At 50.4% G+C, this 26245-nt stretch overlaps 1 protein-coding gene and 1 pseudogene across 1 annotated transcript; one reads left to right on the top strand and one right to left on the bottom strand.

Moving 5' to 3' along the window:
* Positions 1-5412: 5412 nt before the first annotated feature.
* LOC144279982 (putative G-protein coupled receptor 33) lies at positions 5413-9059 on the bottom strand (annotated as a pseudogene).
* A 516-nt stretch (positions 9060-9575) lies between these two features.
* LOC144279783 (putative G-protein coupled receptor 33) lies at positions 9576-12161 on the top strand. Its single transcript, XM_077841434.1, has 2 exons — positions 9576-9786; positions 11106-12161. The coding sequence occupies exon 2, from the start codon at positions 11112-11114 to the stop codon at positions 12159-12161; it is 1050 nt and encodes a 349-aa protein (XP_077697560.1). The 5' UTR covers positions 9576-9786; positions 11106-11111.
* Positions 12162-26245: the final 14084 nt, after the last annotated feature.

Below are 26245 nucleotides of genomic sequence, written 5' to 3'. Positions count from 1 at the left end.
CAGCAACTGTGAGTGGGGTACAGAGAAGGGATGGGCACGTTAAAGGGACTTTGGGGGTTGCTGGACTTAAGACCCTGAGGGCCAAAGCACCCTGCCAAACCTACTTACAGGTGGGTCTTTTGCTCATGGTTTGTGTTTATGAACCCTAGTTGCGGTGTTTTCCCAAATTAATGCTGAGTTACTTCCCTCCTTTTATTAAAAGTTTTTACTACACTTAAACTCTGTGCTTGTGAGAGGGGAAGTACTGATTCTTAGAGGCACCCAGGGGGTGGTGTGTAATTGTCCCAGGTCACTGGGTGGGGTTCGAGACAGTTTTGTGTTGTATTGTTGAAAAGGAACCCCTAGATACTGAACCCGGCCCTTGATGCTGCTGGCTCCACCTGGCAGAAGGGTTTCACAAGTCAATGTGAGTCTGCAACTGGTTTTCAGAGCGGTGTGAAAAAATTAAGAGTGACTCCTTTTCATGCGGCTTTAACCGAGGGCCGTGGATCCCAAGGCCCCGAACCTGCCCCATTCATTCTGCCCCCATCTTGCTCAGAGACAGCCAGATTCAAGCCAAGCCAAGAGGGTGCATGGATTTCAGAGCTCTTTGACTCGTCGGTTCTGACAGGAAAAGTTTTTTCCGCAGGCGCTGATGCAGGAGCGCCCTTAGCAGATCTGCTCTGGGACTCCCAGACCATAGGCAGTTTTAAACTCAGCATCAGCAGCACCTGGTTGCAAGTGACCCCTCTCCTCATAAGTCACATGCCCCAACGCCTTAATCATTTTCATTGCTCTCCACTGGACTCTCTCCAGTTTTTCCACAGCACTTCTGTAGTGGGGGTCCCACAATTGGACACAATACTCCAGATGTGGCCTCACCAGTGCCAATAGAGGGGAATGATCACTTCCCTCGACCTGCTGGCAATGCTCCGACTAATGCAGCCCAAGATGCCATTACCCTTTATATCAACAAGGGCACACTGTTGACTCATATCCAGCTTCTCATCCACTGTAACCCCTAGGTCCTTTTCTACAGAATTGCCACTTAGCCAGTCGGTCCCCAGCCTGTAGCGGTGCATGGGATTCTTCCGTCCTAAGTGCAGGACTCTGTACTTGTCCTTGTTGAACCTCATCAGATTTCTTTTGGCCCAATCCTCCAATTCGTCTAGGTCACTTTGGATCCTATCCCTACTCTCTGGCATATCTACCTCTCCCCCCAGCTTAGTGTCATCCACAAACTTGCTGAGGGTGCAATCCATCCCATCATCCAGATCATTAATAAAGAAGAAAAAAAAAACTGGCCCCACGACTGACCCCTGGGGCACTCCACTTGATACCGGCTGCCAACAAGACATCGAGACATTGATCACTACCCATGGAGATAGACAATCTAGCAAGCTTTCTATCCATTTTATAATCCATCCATCCAATCCAAACTTTTTTAACTTGCTAGCAAGAATACTGCAGGAGACCATATCAAAATCTTTGCTAAAGTCAAGATATATCACATCCACCGCTTTCCCCATAACCACATAGCCAGTTATCTCGTCATAGAAGGCAATTAGATTAGTCAGGCATGACTTGCCCTTGGTGAATCCATGTTGACGGTTCCTGATCACCTTCCTCTCCTTCAAGTGCTTCAATATGGATTCCTTGAGGACCTGCTCCATGATTTTTCCAAGAACTGAGGTCAGGCTGACAGGTCTTTAGTTCCCCGGATTCTCCTTCTTCCTTTTTTTAAAGATGGGCACTACATTAGCCTTTTTCCAATCATCTGGGACCTCCCCTGATTGCCACAAGTTTTCAAAGATAATGGCCAATGGCTCTGATGTTCGAAATCTAGATCGCATCATATCAGAACACATTCAAAACACTGAGAGTCCTGGTACTCAAGAGGTTAAGAACTGGCTAGGGTTTCCTAGAAGCTATGAGATCCTACTGAATTCTGAATCAGCGAGAGGTGCTTTCTGTCATGGTTGCCAGCCTTGTTTCATCTGAACAATAGGAAAGGGAAAAGATTTTTAAAATAGAGGAGCTATGCACATATCTAACTTACCTGAAGCCCTCCACCCGGGGCTGGTGGCCCACACAGGCCTGGCTTACTTAGATACCCCAGTGGTTCCAGGTGACAACTGGTACAGCACCCCAACAATATCTCCCTGACCTTTGGATAGATTCAGAGATTCTAAAGCCAGAAGGAGCATAGTGGTCCCCTAGTATGACTTCCTGAAGAACATCCCCGAATTAAAGTCCCTGGTTGAACTAGAGCAGATCTCTTAGAAAAACACCCAGTCCTGCCTTAAACATTGCTGGTGATGGAGAATCCACCAGGAAGGTCTTTTAAAATCTTTCTTCTCCTTTGGATTTGCTGGCCCCCAGCCTTGGCCAAGCTTTTGTATCTTGGCTTGAGCTGGCAGGTGGGATCTTCATACTTACTGTGACTTGTGACCCAATGTTTGTGGTACCCCAAACTGAAAATGGCAAGGTGAGGGTGGGCTGCAAAAAAGGAGTGCAGATTCTCCCAAAACTGGTGGTTAATAATGTAGTTAAATTCACCAACCAGCCACACATCGTGTTCCTGGTCCACAACATGGGTTATTGAGAAGTCAAAAAAAAAAATCACACAGGTCCCTCTATTGCATTCCAGTCGCAGGCTCCCAATCAGCAAATAACTCCAGTAAAGTGAGAAGTTACTTAAAACTCTATTCACTATACAAAATATTCTGGTCCTCAAAGGGCCAACCACATTCCCAGATCAATACTAGTTTGGATCTTACCCAAAATGCCATGCTGCCAGCCATCTAAAAACTAAAGGTTTTATTATTAACTAAAAGAAAAGAAAGAGAAGAGAGTTGTTAAAGGGTGAAAGCAATCAGATACATACATATGATTTCTGAGTCCATAGATCAGGTTCCTCGCAGCACTGGCGAGTTTGCTGGCTTATAAAGTTCTTCTGGAACACGCCCAAAGCTTGGATGGGCCTGTCAGATCTTCGTTGAGAGCTGCAGTGTGCAGAGAAGTTGCTCCAGAGGTGAGAAGCCGGGTTGAAGACAAAATGGAGAACATGCAGCTGCCTTTTATGTTTGCCACGTGGCTTGTACATCCTCTGTCCCAAACACAAGCTCCCACCATATGGACATGGAAAAGCACTTGGAGTCCACAGGCATCTCCCTACATGTCCTGCTGACTCATAGGCGTGTCCCCTGGCTTCTCCCAACGGGCTCATTGTACAGCTGATTGCCCTGGATGGGCCATCCAACAGGCTAGATAGTGCAGATGCCAGTGTGACTGGGGGTGTCACCCAGATACACAGCACGAGTTTGAGATGTCAATATACCACACATATTTATAACTCATGATACAAAGATGACACATACATGTCAATCAGCTTATCATATTTCGCAAATCAGAACTCTAAGGTGGTTGCGGCCTTTCCTCCTCTGTCTGGGAGGGAGGCCATGCCCTCTCACTGCAACACGGCTGGAAGGGCACAGTTCAGGGGGAATGGGCATAAGGGTCTCCGTCGGCGGTGTAGAGCAGTAATTAGTTAGGGGCCCAGGCCCTCTGATAGGGCAGGGCACCAAACAACTAGAGGGCTCTGGCCTGCAATCAGAGTAAAGAAGCAAGGCCCTCAGGCAGGGCAGGGCACCAAACAGTCAGGGGTCCAAACAGTTGGTGAACCGCCAATAAATGCAGGCCTTTTGGCCTAGGGTGGGGAGTCTGGTGAGGTGGTGAGGTGGCAGGGGTAGGGGGACCTGGGCCCACCCGAATCCACCGGGGCCCAGCCCAGGGCCCTAACAGTGGTGGAGTGGTACACCAATAGGTCAGTGGGGAAATTCAGCCATAACATTGGCCAGCTGTGAATGAGAAAACAGCCAAATTATATTCAGCTCTCCAGGCAACTTCCTACACTCCCGTTCAAGGGGAGGGGTGGAAATACCTGGGTCCCAGTGTCGTTGATCATCCCGCCAGGATAAAACAGCTAACGGCAGCCCCAGCAACTCCTCAGTGTCTCCAGCGACTGGCAGCTCTGGCTGTCCCTCCAGGTCTGAGGTGCTAGAGCGGTCACGGAGCTGGAGGGCCTGCCTTTTATACTTCTGGTTCCTGTCCCGCCCCTCTCCTTCCGGTGGGACGGGCACGGGTGTCCTGGTTCTGCCCACCAGGGGTCAGTTGTGACTGTCCCTCCGGCTATCTGGGAAGGACGCCACACTCTGTTTCTACAATAACTTGCCCAGTGAAACCTTACAGGGCATATCTCGTATGATTCACTGCAATTTCGTAATATTGGTATCCATAATATTATGAATGGTCACCCACATTCCATACCGCATCACAGTCACTAGCTTGGTCGTTACCTCTTCACCACCCTGAAGTGCTCACGGGCAGGGGGTTTCTCTGGAGCCGCTCTTTGTCTTGCCAGCTTGTTTTCCTTACCAGCTGCTCTTAAATTAAGCCAGAGCCTCCCCCACACTAAATATCCCAGTGATCGGGTCACATGGTGTTGGAAATTATTTTAGAGCTGCCACAAAAAAATTATAGAAACTACGTACTTCAAGCAACACCTGGGAATTATTATTAATTATTATTTTTTATTTCAGCAGAGCTTGGAGCCCCAGTCCTTGCCCAGGACACCGCTGTGCTAGGCACTGTACTAACACAGAGCAAAAAGAGAGTCCATGTCACAGAAAGCCCAAAATGCATAGAGACCTGGGCTGGGACACAGGAGAACTGGGTTTGTTCCCAGTTCTGCCACTGGAGAGACCGAAGGTTCTACTGGGTGACACTGGCCAAGTCACTGCCCCACTCTGTGCCTCAGTTTCCCCATTTGTAAAAACTGGAAGACTGCTACTGACCTCCTTGGTAAAGTTCTTTGAGATCTACTGATGACAAGCACTAGAGAAGACCTAGATATCGCTATTATACTACACAGACTCTTCTATAATATACTACACCTAATGGATTTTAACCCATTTGGAACTCTAGAACCAGGATGAAACTTTTAGCAAGCAATCTGGAAGCTGTTGGATTCTATGTGGTTTGAAAACATTCTAGAATCCAGTGATGTCCTGGATCCAGGTGGGAATCTAGAACCCATGGACTTTGAGTTTGAACACATTTAGAGGCTTAAAATAAATGAAATTCCAGAGCCAGCTTGTAATGCAGAATCCAAGAGAGTCAATTAAATTAGAACACAGTCAGAGACCTAAAACCAACAAGATTCTGGAGCTGGCTACTGATCTGGTGCCATTGGTGACCCACTGAGTTTGAAAAAAAATTGAGTGACCTAGAACGCATGGGAATCTAGAATCCAGGGACACTGTAGGGTTTATAAACTTTGACATACCTGGAACACATCAGGTTTTAGAAACGTTGGGGATCTAGGAACAACTGGGATGGCAAGTTTATAACTCTTCCTAAGTTTGGCCACCTTCACACCATCTTCTGTTTTGTGTTCTCAACTTCTGACTCGTGTCTTCCACTAGACTCAGGGGCACTGCTGCTGAGATCATCAACAAAAGCCATCTTGACCAGAGTGAGAAGAGACGTCCTGAAGACCTACCAGAAATTCTCCCCTACTAAGAGGTAGAGGTTGGTGGAGAAGCAGGCATTGAAACAGGACATGAAGGTGTAAATGACCAAGAGGACGCCCGTCACCAATTCTGGCACCTCCTTCTTGTACAGCTTCAAGCCATGGTAGAGGTGGTGGGGCAGCTAGTCGAGGAAGAAGGAAACCACTGTGTGGAAGGTGATGAAGAGCAACACAGCAGAGGCCAGGTGTGGGGTCTTCACGGTCTCTGTGGTCTTGCAGGAATTTGCCACTGTGGTTGGTGGGAGTGCCATGATATCTTGTTCCACAGCACCCTGGGAAGAGACAGAAGAGGGGTTGGAAGGGACGACAGTGGAGGTGACATGGGAGAGTGGAAGAGGAGAAAGGAGAAATACCAGAGTGAGTTAGGAAGGTAACGTTGGAGGGGACACCTTGCTGGGCAATCTCTGGTCCTCCAGAATATCCCGACTGGATATTCCCAGAAACTGGGCTATAGCCAGTGGAACTCACTGCTACAGGATAGAGCTGTGAGCAGTAGGGGAGGACAAGGACGATGGCAGATATGGGAGGAGTGGAGAAGAGGACACTCTAGGAGACCAAATATACAGCTGTGCAGAGAATACCACGTAGCTGTGATCTGGATGACTGGCTGGCACAGGGGAGCAGGAAATGGGCCATGGGGCCTTTCCCCTCTCAGGTGGCCAGCTCTAATCTGGCCCCAGGGCAGGGGATCATGCCTACTCAGTTGGGGGGGATCGGTGCTCTTGACTCTTAGCATGCAGGAGCTGGTGCCAGTGGAACTCACTGCTGCAAGGAAGAAAAAGCCACCCCTCCCCCACCCCATCTCTTGTGCTCATCTGCCAGTCACAGGAACTGAGGCTACACCCTGACTCGTGAGAGGGTGCAGAGTCCTTCTCACCCTCATTGTAACCTCAATCCACCAAGCTGTTTCTCTGCCCCCCAGCCGGGCTGCCAGCCCTGCAGCAGGGACCTCGGGGATTTTGCCTCTGTCTGGGATTGCCTCCTTCACAGCCTTATTAGCATGGAGTCCTGTCTGCTCTGGAGAATGGCCTAATGGTTAGAGAATGCGGGAGGGGCTGGGAGCCAAGACTCCTGGGCTCTGGGAGGGACATGGGATCCTGTTGCTTAGACTCCCCAAGGGGCGAACACCTCATCTGATTAACATGAAACAAAACAGAAAAATTCACCCACGTCACAGACATCCCCTGCCACCTCTGTCCATTGTGTGCCCTGTGTTAACCCCAGGGCTATCGGTGGCAGGGACTTTTACAGGCTAACCCTTCTGATACCAGTGGCAGGGAGTTTTACAGGAGAACCCCACTGATACCCAGTGGCAGGGAGTCCCACTGGTTTCCCTTTACAATAGCAAATTTTGTGGCTCCCAGGTGGCCTTAGCAAGGAAATTCCCCTTTAGACCCAATGCTGGGCCCTCTTCCCATTGTTTTGACTCTCGTGGGCAGCAGGTGGTGGAAACACGGACCCAGCAGAGAGACAGATGACATGTGTTTGCCCAGCAAAGCGTCTACGTGTCTGTCCCCGCCTCAGCTTTGCCCTGTGCGTTGAGTTCACTCCCCTTAACTCTGTGTCTTCTACATGCTCCACCCCCACCTACTCTCTCACATTGAAAAGCTGCAAACCATAAACGGAAATGGTCATTCGGACGCTGTCTTAGCAGAGCAACCACCTAAGAAACTGCTTGAGAACTAGCCCCCATTCCCCTCCCAGAGACAGGGCTAGAATCCAGTGGGAGGTGTAGTCATGGCCCCAAGCCTCGCTGTGCTAGGCACTGTATAAAAACAAGAGAGAGCTTACTGTCTAAGGAGTCAGTATTTGCTAGAGACCAGGTCCAGGTCTCAGAAGGCCTTGGTACCATTCTTGGCTCTGCCACTGGCGGACTAAGTGACCTTAGCCAAGGCACTTCCATACTCCCTGCCTCAGTTTCCCCATTTGTAAAAACTGGGAGACTGCTACTGACCTCCTTGGCAAAGTTCTTTGAGATCTACTGAGGACAAGCACTAGAGAAGAGCTGGCTATTGCTCTTATAATACACAGACTCTTCTATAATATACCACACACAATGGATTTTATACCATTTGGAAATCTGGAACCCGCATGAGATTTTTAAGTCAACAAAGAGTCTGGAACCTGTTGGAGTCTATATGGTTTTAAAACACTCTAGAATCCACTGGAGTCCTAGCACCAGTCAGGAATCTAGAACCCATGGACCCTATTAAGTATGAAGTCTTTGAAAAACTTAAAACAAAGATTCCAGAGCCAGCCAGTGAGGCAGAAGCCATGAGAATCAGTTAGGTTAGAATACATCAAGAAACAAAAACAAACAAGATTCTGGAGCCAGCTAGTGATCTGGAACCCTTGACAGCCATTGACTTTGAAAAAATTGAGAGAACACATGGGATTCTGCCGATAACGAGGACTCTGGAATCGGTTTATAAACATTGAGATACCTGGAACCCATAGGGTTTCAGAAGCATCAGGGATGAAGAAACAAGTGGGATGACAAGTTTCCAATGCTCTCTAACTCCAGGCACCTTCAGGCACTCATGACCGACAACGGCACCGCATTCTTCTGGAGCAGCAGGCCGTGGCAGAGGTGGTCGGGCAGCCAGCAGATGAAGAATGACACCCCCGCAGTCACCATGACTTTGAAAGGCTTCCCGCTCCTCACCATCCCCTTCTTCTTAATCTCCAGCCCCTTCCGGCCCTGGCATCCCACAATGGTGAGGAGGGGCAGCAGGGCGTCAAGCAGAAACTGCACCCTGAACAGCAGCAGATGGAGAGGTCTCCTCCAGGCCTGGGTCTCGGCTCCGTCCCCTTCTCCAGAGAAGGTGTAACTATTCGTGCAGACGACTCCAGGAGTTAGGGAGCGCTGAGGGTGAAGGAGACCAGCTACATGCCCGCGACCAGCTTCCTGATCTGGGTCACAGTGCGGGGATGGCAGCACCAGACAGGGGGCAGGGGAGAGTGCAGCGGTCCAGGCTGGTGAGGGTGAGGAGGAAGATGGCAGAGAACATGCCCAGGGAGAGGCAGGCGTTGAGCTCGTACATGGCCATGCCCAAGACCCAGTGGAAACCCAGGCAGAGGGGCTGTGAGACCTTAAGGAGGAGCAGGAAGAACACAAAGGGGATTGGAGGAGACAGAAGAGGGGAAGGGAGAGAGAGAGACAGACGTGGGCAGCTCGTGCCCTAGCAGTGAGAAACACGCCATTTCATTCTCCTCCCTGCACAAACCAATGAGGCTGCAGCCGCACACAGGACCCACTAGACCCCACTCCCCTCAGAATTCAACCTGGGTCTTGTGTACCATGCCATTGGGGGCTGTTTTCCCAGTAGAGTTGGGTTCTCATCCAGGGTTTCAGGGCCCAGCTCCGAGGATGGGGCCTGTGTATTGAACAATCTGGGGAGGGCTGGGTGTGACTGAGATTGTATCTAGAATAGGAAGGGGCCACATTTCACAGGAGTTGTCTCACGCAGGGACGTACCCACAACATGTAGATAACACAGGACCCCTCACAACTATTGACCTGCTCTAACCACTAGACCCCACCCCTCTCCGAGAGCTGGGGACAGAACCCAGGGTCCTTACTCCCAGCTGCCCCCTGCACTAGCCCATGAGATCCCACTCATCTCCCAGAAGCGGGGACAGAACCCAGGAGTCCTGGCTCCCAGCCCCCTTGCTCTCATCCACAAGACCCCCCACTCCTTAGCTGGGAGTTGCATCATTTGTGACTCAGATTTTGTTGTGAGCTAACAGGGCTGGGCGGTTATCTCTGGGTCATGGTGCAGCCCCCTCTCAGGAAAGGACTTCTGCAAAATACAGCCCCTTCCTCTTCATGGGGGCACACCTCAGTAGATGAGCTACTGGCCAAGCATCTAGTGCATTAGAGTCGGGGGGCTGGGATCCAGGACTCCTGGGTTCTAGGCCAGGCTCTGGGAGGGAGAGGGGCTAATTTTAAAGCAGTGGCTGTTGCTTAGGTGGTTTATTTGCTAAGACAGTATCCGATGATCATTTCCGTTCATGGTTTGCAGCTTGTGGATCTCAGATAGCAGGTGAGGGGTGGAGCATGTAGAAGACACAGAGTTAAGGGGAGTGAACTCAACACACAGGGGAGGTCTCTGGGGTGCAGGGGACAGACACACGGACGCTTTGCTGACCAAACACACAGCATCTGAGGCTCTCTCTGCGCTGGGTCTGTGTTTCCACCACTCGCTCCCCAGGTGAGTCAAGACAATGGGCAGAGGGCTCTGTGTTGGGTCTAAAGGGGAATTTCCTTGCTAAGGCCCCCAAGAAGCCACAAAATTTGCTCTTGTAAAGGCAAACTAGCGGGACTCCCTGCCACTGGGTATCAGTGGGGTTAGCCTATGAAACTCACTGCCACTGAGTGAGAGTGAGGTTAGCCTGGGAGACTCCTTGCCACTGGGTATCAGTGGGGTCCACATGGGGCACTCAATAGACAGAGGTAGTAGGTGAGGTCTGTGCCATGGGGGAACATTTCCCACTTCTTTCAGGTGAGTCAGACGAGTTGCTCCCCGTTTACACAGAGCAGTCTCAGCAAGTCACAGTATGAAATGTTAGTTTGTACTGACCACGCGGGTGCTTTTTATGGAGCTTGTGGTAAAACGAGGCAAATACCTAGGTGAGTTGATGTACCCCCGACAGACCTCTGCGTACACCCACCCCTGGCTGAGAGCCTCTGCTCTAAGCCACAAGACCCCCCTTTCCTCCCACAACCCAGGAGTTCTGACCCCCACCCCAATCCCAGAGCTGGGCGTAGAACCCAGGAGTCCTGGCTCCCAGCCTGCCCTTCTCTAACCATTAGGCCAGGCTGCAGAGCACAGCGGACACCGTGCTAACAAGGCCGTAAGGGACGCAGTCCCTGCCAGAGGCAATAGCCCAGAGGAACCGGCTGCAGGGCTGGCAGCCCGGCTGGGGGACAGAGCAGCAGCTCGGTGGCTTGAGGCTTCCTGTGTTACAATGAGAGTAAGAAGGACCCTGCGCTCTCTCTCGAGTCAGGGTGAAGCAGCAATTCCCATGGCAGACAGATAAGTACGAGAGACGGGGTAGGGGACGGGTGGCTTTTTCCACCTTGTAGCAGTGAGTGTCACCAGCACCAACTCAACAGGACCGACCCCCACCTCCCTGAGCCACCCAGTCACTGCCCTGGAGCCAGATCGGAACCAGCAGCTCCTGGTGGGGAAGGGCCCATCTCCATTCCCCACCCCTCTGAGCCAGCCCGTTCTCCAGATCAGCATAGGTGTGTATCTGCCTGCTAAACTGTCTCCGTCCCCACTCCTCCCACATCTACTATCCCTTTTTCCCTCTGCCCATCGTTCTACCCTGTAGCAAGGAGTTTCACCAGCTATAGCCCAGTTGCTGAGAATATCTAGCCTGGATATTCTAGAGGAACAGAGGACACCCAGAGAGATCCTCTCCAATGGTGCCTTCCTAAACCCCTCATTTCTTCCTTCCTCTTCTTCCCCTCCCCCTTTTCCTCTCCTCTGTCATCCCTTCTAACCCATCTTCTCTCTCTCCCCAGGGCACCATGGACCAAGGCAACATGACTCTCCCACCAACCACAGGGGCGAATTCCAGCCAGACCCCAGCAGCTGTGAGCGCCTCTCACCTGGCTGCAGCCGTGTTGCTCTTCACCACCTTTCTGGTGGGTGTGGTGGGGAACGGGCTGTACCTGTGGGTGCTGGGGCTGAAGATGAGGAGGACGGTGACCACGCTCTGGTTCCTCCACCTGGTCTCCTGCTACCTTCTCTTCACCCTGCTGATCCCCTTCTTCGCCGTCTATGTCCTCCTGGGTTTCCATTGGGTCTTCGGCATGGCCTTGTGCAAGTTCCTCAACACCTGCATCTCTCTGGGCATGTTCTCCTCTGTCTTTCTTCTCTCCCTCATCAGCCTGGACCGCTACACCCTCACTCACCATCCCATCTGGTGTCGCAATTATCGCACTATGCCCCGGGCTCAGAAGCTGGTGGTGGGCATGTGGCTGGCCTCCTTCGCTCTCAGTACTCCCTACCTGGCTTTCCGGGAGACGCACGTGGTGGACGGGGGCAGAATCATCTGCATCAACAATTACATGCTCTCCGGAGACTGGAACGGAGCCAAGCTGCAGGACCTGGGAAGACGGGTCCACATGGCCATCTTCATGATCCGGTTCTTGCTAGGCTTTCTGCTCCCCCTTTGCACCATTACAGGCTGCTATGGCAGGGTGGGGCTGAAGATGAAGGAGAAGAAGTTGGCGTGGGCTGGGAAGCCCTTCAAAGTCATGGTGGCCGCGGTGGTTTCCTTCTTTCTCGGGTGGCTGCCCTACCACCTCTTCCACGGTTTGAAGCTCTACAAGAAGGAGGTGCCAGAGTCAGTGACGGGTGCTCTCATGGTCATTTACACCTTGTCATCCTGCTTCAATGCCTGCTTCACCCCCATCCTTTACCTCTTCGTGGGGGAGAAGTTCTGGCAGGTCTTCAGGACGTCTCTTCTCACTCTGGTCAAAGCAGCTTTTGTTGATGATCTCGGCAGCAGTGCCCCTGAGAATAGTGGAAGACAAGGATCTGAAGTTGAGAACACAAAACAGGTGATGGTCTGAGATTACCCAGATTTAGGGAGAATGGAAAACTTGCCATCCCAGTGGTTCCTAGATCCCTGATGGTTCTAAAACCTGATGGGTCCCAGGTACCTCATTGTTTATAAACCCTGCAGTGTCCCTGAATTCTAGATTCCCTGCTCTCTCCAGAATCCCATAAGTTCTAGGTCTCTCAATTTTTTCATACTCAATGGGCCGTCAATGGCACCAAAACTGTAGTCGGCTCCAGACTCTTGTTTGGTTTTGATCTCTCAATGTGTTCTCACCTAAGTGACTCTCTTGGATTCTGCATCACTAGGAGGCTCTGGAATCTCATTTATTATAAGCCTCTCAGTGGGTTCATCCTCAAAGTCCATGGGTTCTAGATTCCTGACTGGACCAAAGACATCACTGGATTCTAGAGTTTTTTCAAACCACATAAAATCCAACAGGTTCCAGATTGCTTGCTAAAAGTTTCATCCTGGTCCTAGATTTCCAAATCATAGAATCATAGAATATCAGGGTTGGAAGGGACGTCAGGAGGTATCTAGTCCAACCCCCTGCTCAAAGCAGGACCAATCCCCAACTAAATCATCTCAGCCAGGGCTTTATCAAGCCTGACCTTAAAAACTTCTAAGGAAGGAGATTCCACCACCTCCCTAGGTAATGCATTCCAGTGTTTCACCACCCTCCTAGTGAAAAAGTTTTTCCTAATATCCAACTTAAACCTCCCCCACTGCAACTTCAGACTGTCTCCCACAGTATTCTTGCCAGCAAGTTAAAGAAGTATGGGCTAGATGAATGGACGATAAGGTGGATAGAAAGCTGCCTAGATTGTCGGGCTCAACAGGTAGTGGTCAATGGCTCCATGTCTAGTTGGCAGCTGGTATCAAGTGGAGTGCCCCAAGGGTCAGTCCTTGGGCTGGTTTTGTTCAATATCTTCATAAATGATCTGGAGGATGGTGTGGATTGCACTCTCAGTAAGTTTGCAGAGGACACTAAACTGGGAGGAGAGGTAGATACGCTAGAGGGTAGGGATAGGATACAGAGGGCCCTAGACAAATTAGAGGTTTGGGCCAAAAGAAATCTGATGAGGTTCAACAAAGACAAGTGCAGAGTCCTGCACTTAGGACGGAAGAATCCCATGCACCGCTACAGACTGGGGACCGAATGGCTCGGCTGCAGTTCTGCAGAAAAGGACCTAGGGGTTACAGTGGACGAGGAGCTGGATATGAGTCAACAGTGTGCCCTTGTTGCCAAGAAGTCCAATGGCATTTTGGGCTGTATGAGTAGGGGCATTGCCAGCAGATGGAGGGACGTGATCGTTCCCCTCTATTCGACACTGGTGAGGCCTCATCTGGAGTACTGTGTCCAGTTTTGGGCCCCACACTACAAGAAGGATGTGGAAAAATTGGAGAGAGTCCAGCGGAGGGCAACAAAAATTATTAGGAGACTGGAACACATGATTTATGAGGAGAGGCTGAGGGAACTGGGATTGTTTAATCTGCGGAAGAGAAGAATGAGGGGGGATTTGATAGCTGCTTTCAACTACCTGAAAGGGGTTCCAAAGAGGATGGATCTAGACTGTTCTCAGGGGTAGCAGATAACAGAACGAGGAGTAATGGTCTCAAGTTGCAGAGCGGGAGGTTTAGGTTGGCTATGAGGGGAAATAAGTTCACTAGGAGGCTGGTGAAGCACTGGAATGCGTTACCTAGGGAGGTGGTGGAACCTCCATCCTGAGAGGTTTTTAAGGTCAGGCTTGACAAAGCCCTGGCTGGGATGATTTATTTGCAGATTGGTCCTTTTATGAGCAGGGGGTTGGACTAGATGACCTCCTGAGGTCCCTTCCAAACCTGATATTCTATGATTCTATGGTCTAGTTCTTCAAGGGCTCCAAACACCTATATGTCTGAAATAGCAATCGGATCCTGTGAATTCTAGATGTGCAGTTAGTTCTAGAAACTCCAGGGTTTCAAGTCAATCCATTTTAAAAAAACTATGGAAGCTCGAGCCTTTTACAAGCAAGACCCCTCGGGGCAGCATACCTGGAACTGAGAACATTCTCCGCTTTGAGGACGAGGTCCATAGAATCACATGTGCATGGAGGGCTGCAGAACAGAGCAGTGGGAGTCACTCCCTGGAGCTGGAGAAGGGAGGAGGACTGGCTGCCTTGCAGGAGGAGGGCAGCAAGCCCCCTGGGCAGAGCAGTGCTGCAGGCGGAGACCTGGGCAGCTAAAGGCAGCTCCTGGCAGGCTGCAGGGATCTGCAGACTGAGGCCCTGACACATGGGCAAAGAGGGTGCTGGAGCCACTGAAGGAAGTGGCTGGACCATGGACTGCAGTTTGCCACTGAAGGGAGTGGCCGGACAGTAGACTACAGGTCCCCCCGGAAGGGGGGCACAGAGTGTGGTGCAGCCAGGGGACCGTGTCACTGTAGGAGGACGCCGTGGTCCTGGGAGTGATGTGGGTCCAGGAACAGAGGTGACAGCAGGCAAGACACCACCAGAAGAGGGCACAGCGCTAATTCCCTGGACAGCCAGCAGGAGGCACCGCAGTGGTGAGTCGCGCCCCATCACAGTGTTCATCTGGGAACCCCCCAAAAGAGAAGCGTAAAAAATAATCACCAATTATTTTGGAATATTAAGCCTGTAAGGCAATAAGTCATGGAGTGGACAGGCCAGATCCTCGGCCAGTGTAAATCAGTGTAACTTTGTTGACTTCACGTCAGAGTTCTCGGGTTCTTCTCCTGCCTCTGGGAGGGGAGCAGGGTCTAGCAGGGTAGAGTGCAGGGGCTAGGAGCAAGGACTCCTTGGTTCAATCCCCAGCTCTGGGAGGGCAGTGATCTCTAGCAGTTAGAGCAAACTTCGTAACACCAAAACGTTTAGTGAATTAGTATCAAGTATGCCAAATTGTTCCGTTCAATCATCAAAAATCGGACATTTTCAAATGAAACATTTTGATTTTCTTTTTCAAAATGGCTTTGTCTTGAAGTGTGCTTCAATTTTATTTAAAATGTGTAAAATCTAAGCTCACAAAGAAAACCATTTTCTTCGGACTGAAACAATCACTTTTCATTTGTCAAAAAAATTCATTTGGGGTCATCTCCAAATAAGTGCCCCTCTCCCAATTTTTTGGAATAATTGGAGACCCAAAAAATCGGTTATTAGGACAGGACTTACACGCCGTCTGTGGTCCCAGTTCAGCCCCATTGTGGCTGAAGACACCAGGTCAAAGGTGATAATAGAGATGAGAACACAAACATCTCCCTTTCTAGATCAAAATAGCGGTGACTGTGTCGCTAAGCCCCCTTGTGTCAGCTCAGTGTGGGTGTTACTCACCCTCAATTTCTGGTAGAAGCCGTACCTCGCAGAGGTGTGAACTGCTATTAAGCACAGGTGCAAAGCAGCTTGAGGAGCGGACTCACTTTTGCAGTATGGCTGCATTGGCCCCCGGTCCTGTCGCGTAGCTGATCTCAGGGGCCATCCAGGTTCGAGGTTTCCTGAAATTCGGCCTCTTTGCTACTTCCCCTCGCTCTGCACCGAGAACATTAGAACCATCTGAAAATGTTCAACCAGCACGTGCGGGGGTGGAGGGGGAGCCGGTATCGCGGGAACCAAATGACCCCAAATTTGCATTAAAAACCCCACCCCCGCCTCCATTCCAGAGTGCCGTTTTTCAAGGCAGTTTCCCCAGGCACGGGGGCGTCAGTGCAATTTGTGAATATTAACAGCAGCTCGTCATCAGGGCGCTGCATCGCATGAAATCCCCAAGTAAACGACCACCCTTTGCTCCAGCAGACTCCAGCAGAGCCCCTGGGGCTTGGTGCCAGGTGTAAGCCCAGTCTGGATGAGCTCTCCTCTGGCATCTAGTGCTGAGCTGTGGGAAAAGTCTTCGGAAGCTGATCTCGTTTGCATGGACACGCCCGCCCTGCCGAGGTGCTCAGCACGGTGGGACTGCTTGCCCAAATGATCACTTGTGGCTGGTGTTGGACCCCCAGTCTCCTTGTTATTGGGGCAGGAGTAAGAAAGCATTCGCATCCTTGTTGTGTGAACCAAGGGCAGTAGAACTGTATCTTGCACGCCCTCAACTCAACAGCAATCGCTAGGCCGGGGACATGGGTTCCAACGCCCAATGGGCGGAGACAGGGTGGGGACAGGTACTTGCATCTGGGTGCTGGTTTAGGGTCATAGACACCATTTGACCTTTTGTCTCTCCATGGTATGATAAAAGAGCTAATTTAGATTCAATTGAAAGTCTTCTTACAGGCTACAGAGCTGAACTCCCTGACGCCTAGGTCTAATATTTGGGACAGAGTCTCTATTGCAAGAGACTGCCCAGTGTGCACCCGTAGTAAGGCTCTCCCCCTAACAGCTGAGATCACTCAGAGCTCTCTTAAGTGGCGGGGGGGGGCGCCTGAAGACATCTTGGCAAGTGGCTAGCAAGGTGCCTGGTGGAGAGGCATGGCAAGCGGCAAGCCGGGAGGCTGGTGGAGAGGGGCGGCACGTCACTAGCAGAGACATGAGGCCAGCAGGGTGGCTGGTGGAGAGGCGTGGCAAGTGGCCAGCAGCGAAGCTGGTGAAGAGGGTCAGAGCAGAGACCTGCAGAGGCCCGGCAATTGGCTGTTGGGGTGACGAGTGCCCGAGCAGTGCCATGTGTAAGGTGCCTCCTTGCCCCCCTCCCGCCTTCCACCCAGGGTGAGAGGTGACCTCTTTGGATGAACCTCTGAAGTCTGGGGCTGCACTGGCCAAGGACAGCAACTGTGAGTGGGGTACAGAGAAGGGATGGGCACGTTAAAGGGACATTGGGGATTGCTGGACTTAAGACCCTGAGGGGACCTACTTGGGGGTGGGTCTTTTACTCATGGTTTGTGTTTATGAACCCTAGTTGTGGTGTTTTCCCAAATTAATGCTGAAATACTTCCCTCCTTTTATTCAAAGTTTTTGCTACACTCAGACTCTGCTTGCAAGAGGGGAAGTATTGCCTCTGAGAGGCGCCCAGGGGGTGGTGAGTAATTGTCCCAGGTCACTGGGTGGGGGCTCGAGCCGGTTTTGTGTTGTACTGTTGAAAAGGAAATGCTAGATACTGAACCCGGCCCTTGTTGCCGCTGGCTCCACCTGGCAGAAGGGTTACCCAAGTCGATGCGAGTCTGCAACTGGTTTTCAGAGCGGTGTGAAAAAATGAAGAGCAGCTCCTTTGCATATGGCTTTAACTGAGGGCCCTGGATCCCAAACCCCCAAATCTGCCCTATTCACTCCATCACCGCCTTCCTCAGAGACAGCCAGATTCAAGCCAAACCAAGCAGGTGCGTGGATTTCAGAGCATTTTGACTCGTCGGTTCTGACAGGAAAAGTTTTCTCCACAGGCGCAGATGCAGGAGCGCCCTTAGCAGATCTGCTCTGGGAGTCCCGGACATTGGGCAGTTTCGAGCTTAGCGTCGGCAGCACCCAGTTGCACGTGGCCCCCTGAATCCAACAGCCCTTTCCTCTCTGAATGCTCTCGTCCAACCCTGGGGCATCAGCCTGGCCACACGTATATGTATGTATAAATATATATACCCATATACATACACACAGAGATACGCACTAAAACAGGTATTTAAAAACCCAATCGTATCCTATCAGTTCTAGACATTGGAGTGGTTCTTCAACCTCTTCAGTCCTAGGTCTGAAAAAGGTTTTTTAAAACCCAAACTGGTCCTCTGTGGTCTAGGATGTCATACAGGAGGTTGGAAACGAGACTACATAGGACCTGTTTGGGTTTTAAAATTTTGACAGACCTACACCCCAAGAGGTTCAAGAATCAGCCAAATATCTAGAATGCATAGGATCCTATAGGCTTTTGAAACAAACAGGGACTTGGAAAACATGATCATAGAATCAGAAAAGATTAGGGTTGGAAGAGACCTCAGGAGGTCATCTAGACCAACTCCCTGTTCAAAGCAGGACCAACCCCAACTAAATCATCCCAGCCAGGGCTTTGTCAAGCCGGACCTTAAAAACCTCTAAGGATGGAAATTTCACCATCTCCCTAGGGAACCCATTCCAGTGCTTCACCACCCTCCAAGTGAAACAGTTTTTCCTAATATCCAACCTAAACCTCCCCCAGTGCAACTTGAGACCATTGCTCCTTGTTCTGTCATCTGCCATCAGTGAGACCAGCCGAGCTCCATCCTCTTTGGAACCCCCCTTTCAGGTGGTTGAAGGCTGCTATCAAATCCCCCCTCACTCTTCTCTTCTGCAGACTAAACAATCCCAGTTCCCTCAGCCTCTCCTCGTAAGTCATGTGCCCCAGCCCCCTGATCATTTTCGTTGCCCTCCGCTGGACTCTCTCCAGTTTGACCACATCCTTTCTGTAGTGGGGGTCCCAAAACTGGACACAGTACCCCAGATGTGGCCTCACCAGTTCCAAATAGAGGGGAATAATCACTTCCCTCGATCTGCTGGCAATGCTCATATTAATGCAACCCAATATGCCATTAGCCTTCTTGGCAACAAGGGCACACTGCTGACTCATATCCAGCATCTCATCCACTGCAATCCCCAGTTCCTTTTCTGCAGAACTGCTGCCGAGCCATTCGGTCCCGAGTCTGTAGCGGTGCATGGGATTCTTCCGTCCTAAGAGCAGGACTCTGCACTTGTCCTTGTTGAACCTCATCAGATTTCTTTTGGCCCAATCCTCCAATTCGTCTAGGTCACTTTGGATCCTATCCCTACTCTCTGGCATATCTACCTCACCCCCCAGCTTAGTGTCATCTGCGAACTTGCTGAGGGTGCAATCCATCCCATCATCCAGATCATTAAAGTAGACATTGAACTGTGACTTGTGACCCAATGTTTGTGGTACCCCAAACTGAAAATGCCCAGGTGAGGGTGGGCTGCAAAAAAGGAGAGCAGATTCTCTTAAAACTGATGGTTAACACGGTAGTTAGATTCACCAACCAGTCACACACCGTGTTCCTGGTCCACAACACAGGTTATTGAGAAGCCAAAAGAAAAAGAAAGAAATCATACAGACCCCTTTATTGCATTCCAGTCACAGGCTCCCTCCCAGTCAGCAAATAACTCCAGTAAAGTGAGAAGTTACTTAAAATTCTGTTCACTATACAAAATATTATGGTCCTCAAAGGGCCAACCACATTCCCAGCTCAGTACTAGTTTGGATCTTACTCAAAATGCCATGCTGCCAGCCAATCCTTTCGTATCTAAAAACTAAAGGTTTTATTATTAACTAAAAGAAAAGAAAGAGAAGAGAGTTGTTAAAGGGTGAAAGCAATCAGATACGTACATATGATTTCTGAGTCCATAGATCAGGTTCCTCGCAGCACTGGCGAGTTTGCTGGCTTGTAAAGTTCTTCTGGAACACGCCCAAAGCTCGGATGGGCCTGTCAGATCTTCGTTGAGAGCTGCAGTGTGCAGAGAAGTTGCTCCAGAGTGAGAAGCCGGGTTGAAGACAAAATGGAGAAGATGCAGCTGCCTTTTATGTTTGCCACGTGGCTTGTACATCCTCTGTGCCAAACACAAGCTCCCACCATATGGGCATGGAAAAGAACTTGGAGTCCACAGGCATCTCCCTACATGTCCTGCTGACTCATAGGCGTGTCCCCTGGCTTCTCCCAACGGGCTCATTGTACAGCTGATTGCCCTGGATGGGCCATCCAACAGGCTGGATAGTGCAGATGCCAGTGTGACTGGGGGTGTCACCCAGATTGGAGGGGATCTCGCTGGGCACCCTTTGGTCCTCCAGAATATCCCGACTGGATATTCCCAGAAACTGGGCTATAGCCGGTGGAACTCACTGCTACAGGATAGAGCTGTGAGCAGTAGGGGAGGACAAGGGGGATAGAAGATATGGGAGAAGTGGGGAAGGGGACAATATAGGAGATCAAATATACAGCTATGCAGAGAATATCATGTAGCTGTGATTTGGCTGGCTCAGAGGAGCAGGGAATGGGCCATGGGGCCTTTCCCCTCTCAGGTGGCCAGCTCTAATCTGGCCCCAGAGCAGGGGATCAGGCCTACTCAGTTGGGGGGGATCGGTGCTCTTGACTCTTAGCATGCAGGAGCTGGTACCGGTGGAACTCACTGCTGCAAGGAAGAAAAAGCCACCCCTCCTCCACCCCATATCTTGTGCTCATCTGCCAGTCACAGGAACTGCTGCTCCACCCTGACTCGTCAGAGGGTGCAGGGTCCTTCTCACCCTCATTGTAACACAGGAAGCCTCAATCCACCGAGCTGCTTCTCTGCCCCCCAGCCAGGCTGGCAGCCCTGCAGCAGGGACCTCGGGGATTTTGCCTCTGTCTGGGATTGCCTCCTTCACAGCCTTATTAGCATGGAGTCCTGTCTGCTCTGGAGAATGGCCTAATGGTTAGAGAATGCGGGAGGGGCTGGGAGCCAAGACTCCTGGGCTCTGGGGGGACGTGGGATCCTGTTGCTTAGACTCTCCAAAGGAGGAACACCTCATCTGATTAACATGAAACAAAACAGAAAAATTCACCCACGTCACAGACATCCCCTGCTACCTCTGTCTATTGTGTGCCCTGTGTTAACCCCAGGGCTATCGGTGGCAGGGACTTTTACAGGCTAACCCTACTGATACCAGTGGCAGGGAGATTTACAGGAGAACTCCACTGATACCCAGTGGCAGGGAGTCCCACTGGTTTCCCTTTACAATAGCAAATTTTTGTGGCTCCTAGGTGGCCTTAGCAAGGAAATTCCCCTTTAGACCCAATGCTGGGCCCTCTTCCCATTGTTTTGACTCACCTGGGCAGCAGGTGGTGGAAACACGGACCCAGCAGAGAGACTCAGATGACATGTGTTTGCGCAGCAAAGCGTCTGCGTGTCTGTCCCTTCCTCAGTACTTCCCTGTGTGTTGAGTTCACTCCCCTTAACTCTGTGTCTTCTACATGCTCCACCCCCACCTGCTCTTTCAGGTCAAAAGCTGCAAACCATAAACGGAAATGGTCATTCGGACACTGTCTTAGCAGAGCAACCACCTAAGAAACAGCCGTTGCTTTACAACTAGCTCCCACTCCCCTCTCACAGCCGGGGCTGGAGCCCAGTGGGAGGTGTAGTCATGGCCTCAAACCCCGCTGTCCCTCAGTGCCTCAGTTTCCCCATTTGTAAAAACTGGGGGACTGCTACTGACCTCCTTGACAATGTTCTTTTAGATCTACTGAGGACAAGCACGAGAGAAGAACTAGCTATTGCTCTTGTAATACACAGACTCTCCTATAATACACCACACCCAATGGATTTTAAACCATTTGGAAATCTAGATCCCCCATGACATTTTTAGATCAAGCAAAGAAGCTGGAACCTGTTGGAGTCTATATGGTTTTAAAACACTCTAGAATCCACTGTGGTCCTAGCACCAGTCAGGAATCTAGAACCCATGGACCCTATTGAGTGTTGTCAAGGTTCCTCCCCCACTCTGAACTCTAGGGTACAGATGTGGGGACCTGCATGAAAAACCTCCTAAGCTTATCTTTACCAGCTTAGGTCAAAACTTCCCCAAGGTACAAAGTATTCCACCCGTTGTCCTTGGAATGGCCGCTACCACCACCAAACTAATACTGGTTACTGGGGAAGAGCTGTTTGGACGCGTCTTTCCCCCCAAAATACTTCCCAAAACCTTGCACCCCACTTCCTGGACAAGGTTTGGTAAAAAAGCCTCACCAATTTGCATAGGTGACCACAGACCCAAACCCTTGGATCTGAGAACAATGAAAAAGCATTCAGTTTTTTACAAGAAGACTTTTAATAGAAAATAGAAGTAAATAGAAATAAAGAAATCCCCCCTGTAAAATCAGGATGGTAGATAACTTACAGGATAATTAGATTAGAAAACATAGAGAACCCCTCTAGGCAAAACCTTAAGTTACAAAAAAGACACACAGACAGAAATAGTTATTCTATTCAGCACAATTCTTTTCTCAGCCATTTAAAGAAATCATAATCTAACACATACCTAGCTAGATTACTTACTAAAAGTTCTAAGACTCCATTCCTGGTCTATCCCTGGCCAAGACCAGCATACAGACAGACACAGACCCTTTGTTTCTCTCCCTCCTCCCAGCTTTTGAAAGTATCTTGTCTCCTCATTGGTCATTTTGGTCAGGTGCCAGCCAGGTTACCTTTAGCTTCTTAACCCTTTACAGGTGAGAGGAGCTTTCCCCTGGCCAGGAGGGATTTCAAAGGGGTTTACCCTTCCCTTTATATTTATGACACGCCCCCCAAATCTCAGCTAGGGTGAAACACTGGCTGGGATTTCTTCCTGGAGCTCTAGGAAAAACAGAGTTAATAAGACACATGCATCTCTAAATATACTACCAAGTACATAAAGACTAACAATATTTTCCACATCTCAAGGACGATTTTAACCAGTTGATTCTGGGAAACTTTCACGGGAGAGTGCATCAGCCACTTTGTTAGAAGCTCCTGAGATGAGTTGGATGTCGAAATCAAAATCTTGGAGAGCTAAACTCCACCGAAGAAGTTTTTTGTTAGTTTCCTTGACGGTGTGAAGCCACTTCAGTGCAGCATGGTCGGTTTGCAGGTGGAAACGCCGTCCCCAAACATATGGGCGTAGCTTTTCCAGAGCGTAGACAATGGCATAACATTCTTTTTCAGTGACTGACCAGTTGCTTTCCCTCTCAGACAGTTTTTTGCTGAGAAACACTACAGGGTGGAATTCTTGATCAGGTCCTTTCTGCATTAAAACTGCTCCCACACCACGCTCGGACGCATCTGTGGTTACTAGGAACGGTTTGTCAAAGTCTGGGGCCCTTAGTACAGGGTCAGACATGAGTGTCGCTTTAAGCTTGTTAAAGGCCTTCTGACACTTTTCGGTCCACTGAACAGCATTTGGCTGTTTCTTTTTGGTTAGGTCTGTCACTGGGGCAGTGATTTGGCTGTAGTGCGGTACAAATCGTCTGTAATAACCAGCCAAGCCTAAGAAGGATTGAACCTGTTTCTTTGACTTTGAGACAGGCCATTTTTGGATCGCATCCACTTTGGCTGATAGTTCCTTGATCCACCTGGTGTCCAAGGTAAGTCACTCTGTTTAGGCCTATTTGACACTTCTTAGCCTTAACAGTTAGTCCTGCCTCCCTTATGCGCTCAAGGACTTTTTGTAGATGTTCCAGGTGGTCTGCCCAGGAATCCGAAAATATGGCCACGTCGTCAAGGTAGGTGACTGCATATTCTCCTAATCCCGCTAGGAGACCATCTACAAGTCTTTGGAAAGTGGCGGGTGCATTTCGCAGCCCGAAAGGGAGTACATTAAATTCATACAGCCCGAGATGTGTGATGAAGGCTGACTTTTCCTTGGCAGATTCATCTAGCGGTACCTGCCAGTACCCCTTGGTTAAGTCCAAGGTAGAGATGAACTGGGCCCGTCCCAGTTTCTCTAATAGTTCATCTGTGCGGGGCATCGGATAGTTGTCTGGGCGAGTTACAGCATTTAGCTTACGGTAGTCCACGCAAAAACGTATTTCCCCATCTGGTTTGGGAACTAGAACCACTGGAGATGCCCATGCACTGTTAGAGGGGTGGATTATACCCATCTGTAGCATGTCCTGGATCTCCCGTTCTATAGCAGTTTTGGCTTGAGGAGACACCCGGTAAGGTTGGGCTCTAATTGGGTGAGCATTACCTGTGTCAATGGAGTGGTATGCCCGTTCAGTCAGTCCTGGGGTGGCTGAGAACGTTGGCGCGTAGCTAGTGCACAGCTCCTGGATCGGCTGTTGCTGCATACGCCCAAGGGTCATGGAGAGGTTCACCTCTTCCACACCACCAGCACATTTCCCTTCATAGTAGACACCTTCAGGCCACTCAGCATCATCTTCTCCCTGGGCTGTAAACTGACAAAGCTTTAATTCTCTGGAATAAAAGGGCTTTAGAGAATTAATATGGTACACCTTAGGCTTTCGGTTGGAGGTGGGGAATGCTATGAGATAATTAACAGCTCCCAGGCGCTCCTGGACCATGAATGGCCCTTCCCACGATGCTTCCATTTTATGGGCCTGGAGCGCCCTTAAGACCATGACCTGGTCCCCTACTTTGAAGGAACGCTCTCTGGCATGTTTATCATACCAGGCTTTTTGCTCTTTTTGAGCATCCTGTAAGTTTTCTCTAGCAAGGGCTAAAGAGGTTCGGAGGGTGTTTTGTAGGTTGGTTACAAAGTCCAGAATGTTAGTTCCTGGAGAAGGTGTAAATCCCTCCCATTGCTGCTTCACCAACTGCAATGGCCCCTTAACCTCACGGCCATATACAAGTTCAAATGGAGAAAACCCTAAACTGGGGTGTGGTACAGCTCTGTAGGCAAAGAGCAACTGCTGCAACACTAGGTCCCAATCATTGGAGTGCTCATTTACGAATTTACGTATCATGGCCCCCAAAGTTCCATTAAACTTCTCCACCATGCCATTTGTTTGATGGTGGTAAGGAGTGGCAACCAAGCGATTTACCCCATGAGCTTCCCAAAGGTTTTTCATAGTTCCTGCCAGGAAATTAGTCCCTGCATCGGTGAGGATGTCGGAGGGCCAACCTACCCTGGCAAAAATGTCTGCTAGTGCCTGGCACACACTTTTAGCCCTGGTGTTGCTTAGAGCTACTGCTTCCGGCCATCGGGTGGCAAAATCCATGAAAGTCAGTATGTACTGCTTTCCTCTGGGTGTCTTTTTCGGAAAAGGACCCAGAATATCCACAGCTACTTGCTGAAATGGAACTTCAATGATGGGGAGTGGTTGTAGAGGGGCTTTGACCTGGTCTTGGGGTTTTCCCACTCTTTGGCGCACCTCACAAGACTGGACATAGGTAGAAACATCCTTGCCCATTCCCTCCCAGTGGAATGATCCCCCCAAACGGTCTTTGGTCCTGTTCACCCCAGCATGGCCACTAGGGTGATCATGGGCTAAGCTCAAGAGCTTGGCCCGGTATTTAGTTGGAACTACCAACTGTCTCTGAGGATGCCAGTCTTCCTGGTGTCCACCAGAAAGAGTTTCCTTGTATAAAAGTCCTCTTTCTACAACAAACCTGGACCGATTAGAAGAGCTGAGAGGTGGTGGGTTGGTCCGTGCCGCCGTCCAAGCTCTCTGGAGGCTTTCATCTGCTTCCTGTTCGGTCTGGAACTGTGCCCTTGATGCTGGGGACATCAGTTCCTCATTGGATTGTGGACCTAGGCTTGGTCCCTCTGGAAGCGATATAGGGGATGGAGCTGTTTCTGTTGACTGTGAACCGCTCTCCGCTGGTGCACTATGTTGGGATTCAGGCTCCGGCTGAGCCTCTTGTGTAGGGTTATCGGCTGCTGCCAGTTCAGGTTCAGTGGGGCCCTCTGGTGTTGAGGTTGCAAGTACTGGATTCAGTGCTGGCACGGGGTCTGGTGTTGGTTGTTTGGCTGGTTCCGGTTCTGGGACTGGTTCCGTCTGGGTCTCTGGGACTGGATCCACTACTGCTGTTGCAGACATTGGCCTGGGGTCCGGGTCCATCACCTCTGACTGGGTCCTGATAGAAGTTTCCGGAACAGAGCTAGGCCTCACGGCTTGTTTAGCCTGGCTGCGGGTGACCATTCCCACCCTCTTGGCCTGCTTCACATGATTGGCCAAGTCTTTCCCCAACAGCATGGGGATGGGATAATCATCATAGACTGCAAAAGTCCATGTTCCTGACCAGCCCTTGTACTGGACAGGCAACTTGGCTGTAGGCAAATTGAAAGAGTTGGACTTGAAGGGTTGAATCGTCACTTGGATCTCTGGGTTGATTAAATTGGGGTCCACTAAGGAAGCATGGATAGCTGACACTTGTGCTCCGGTGTCCCTCCACGCGGTGACCTTCTTCCCGCCCACACTCACAGTTTCCCTCCGCTCCAAGGGTATCTGGGAAGTATCTGGGCCTGTGGACCTCTGGTGTGATTCCGGTGCAATGAACTGTAATCTGTTGGGGTTCTTGGGGCAGTTGGCCTTTACATGCCCCAGCTCGTTACATTTAAAACATCGTCCAGCTGACGGGTCACTGGGGCGAGGAGGGTTGCTGGAGAACAGGGTGGCAGGACGATAAGGGGTCTGGAGGGTTCTTTGGGAGGTAGGTGGGGCCTTGGGCGGCCCCCGGTAAT

The sequence above is a fragment of the Eretmochelys imbricata genome, chromosome 24 (genome assembly GCF_965152235.1).
Source record: "Eretmochelys imbricata isolate rEreImb1 chromosome 24, rEreImb1.hap1, whole genome shotgun sequence".
Lineage (NCBI taxonomy): Eukaryota > Metazoa > Chordata > Testudines > Cheloniidae > Eretmochelys > Eretmochelys imbricata.
Note: the sequence above shows the minus strand (reverse complement) of the source record. Positions and strands in the feature narration are given on the sequence as shown.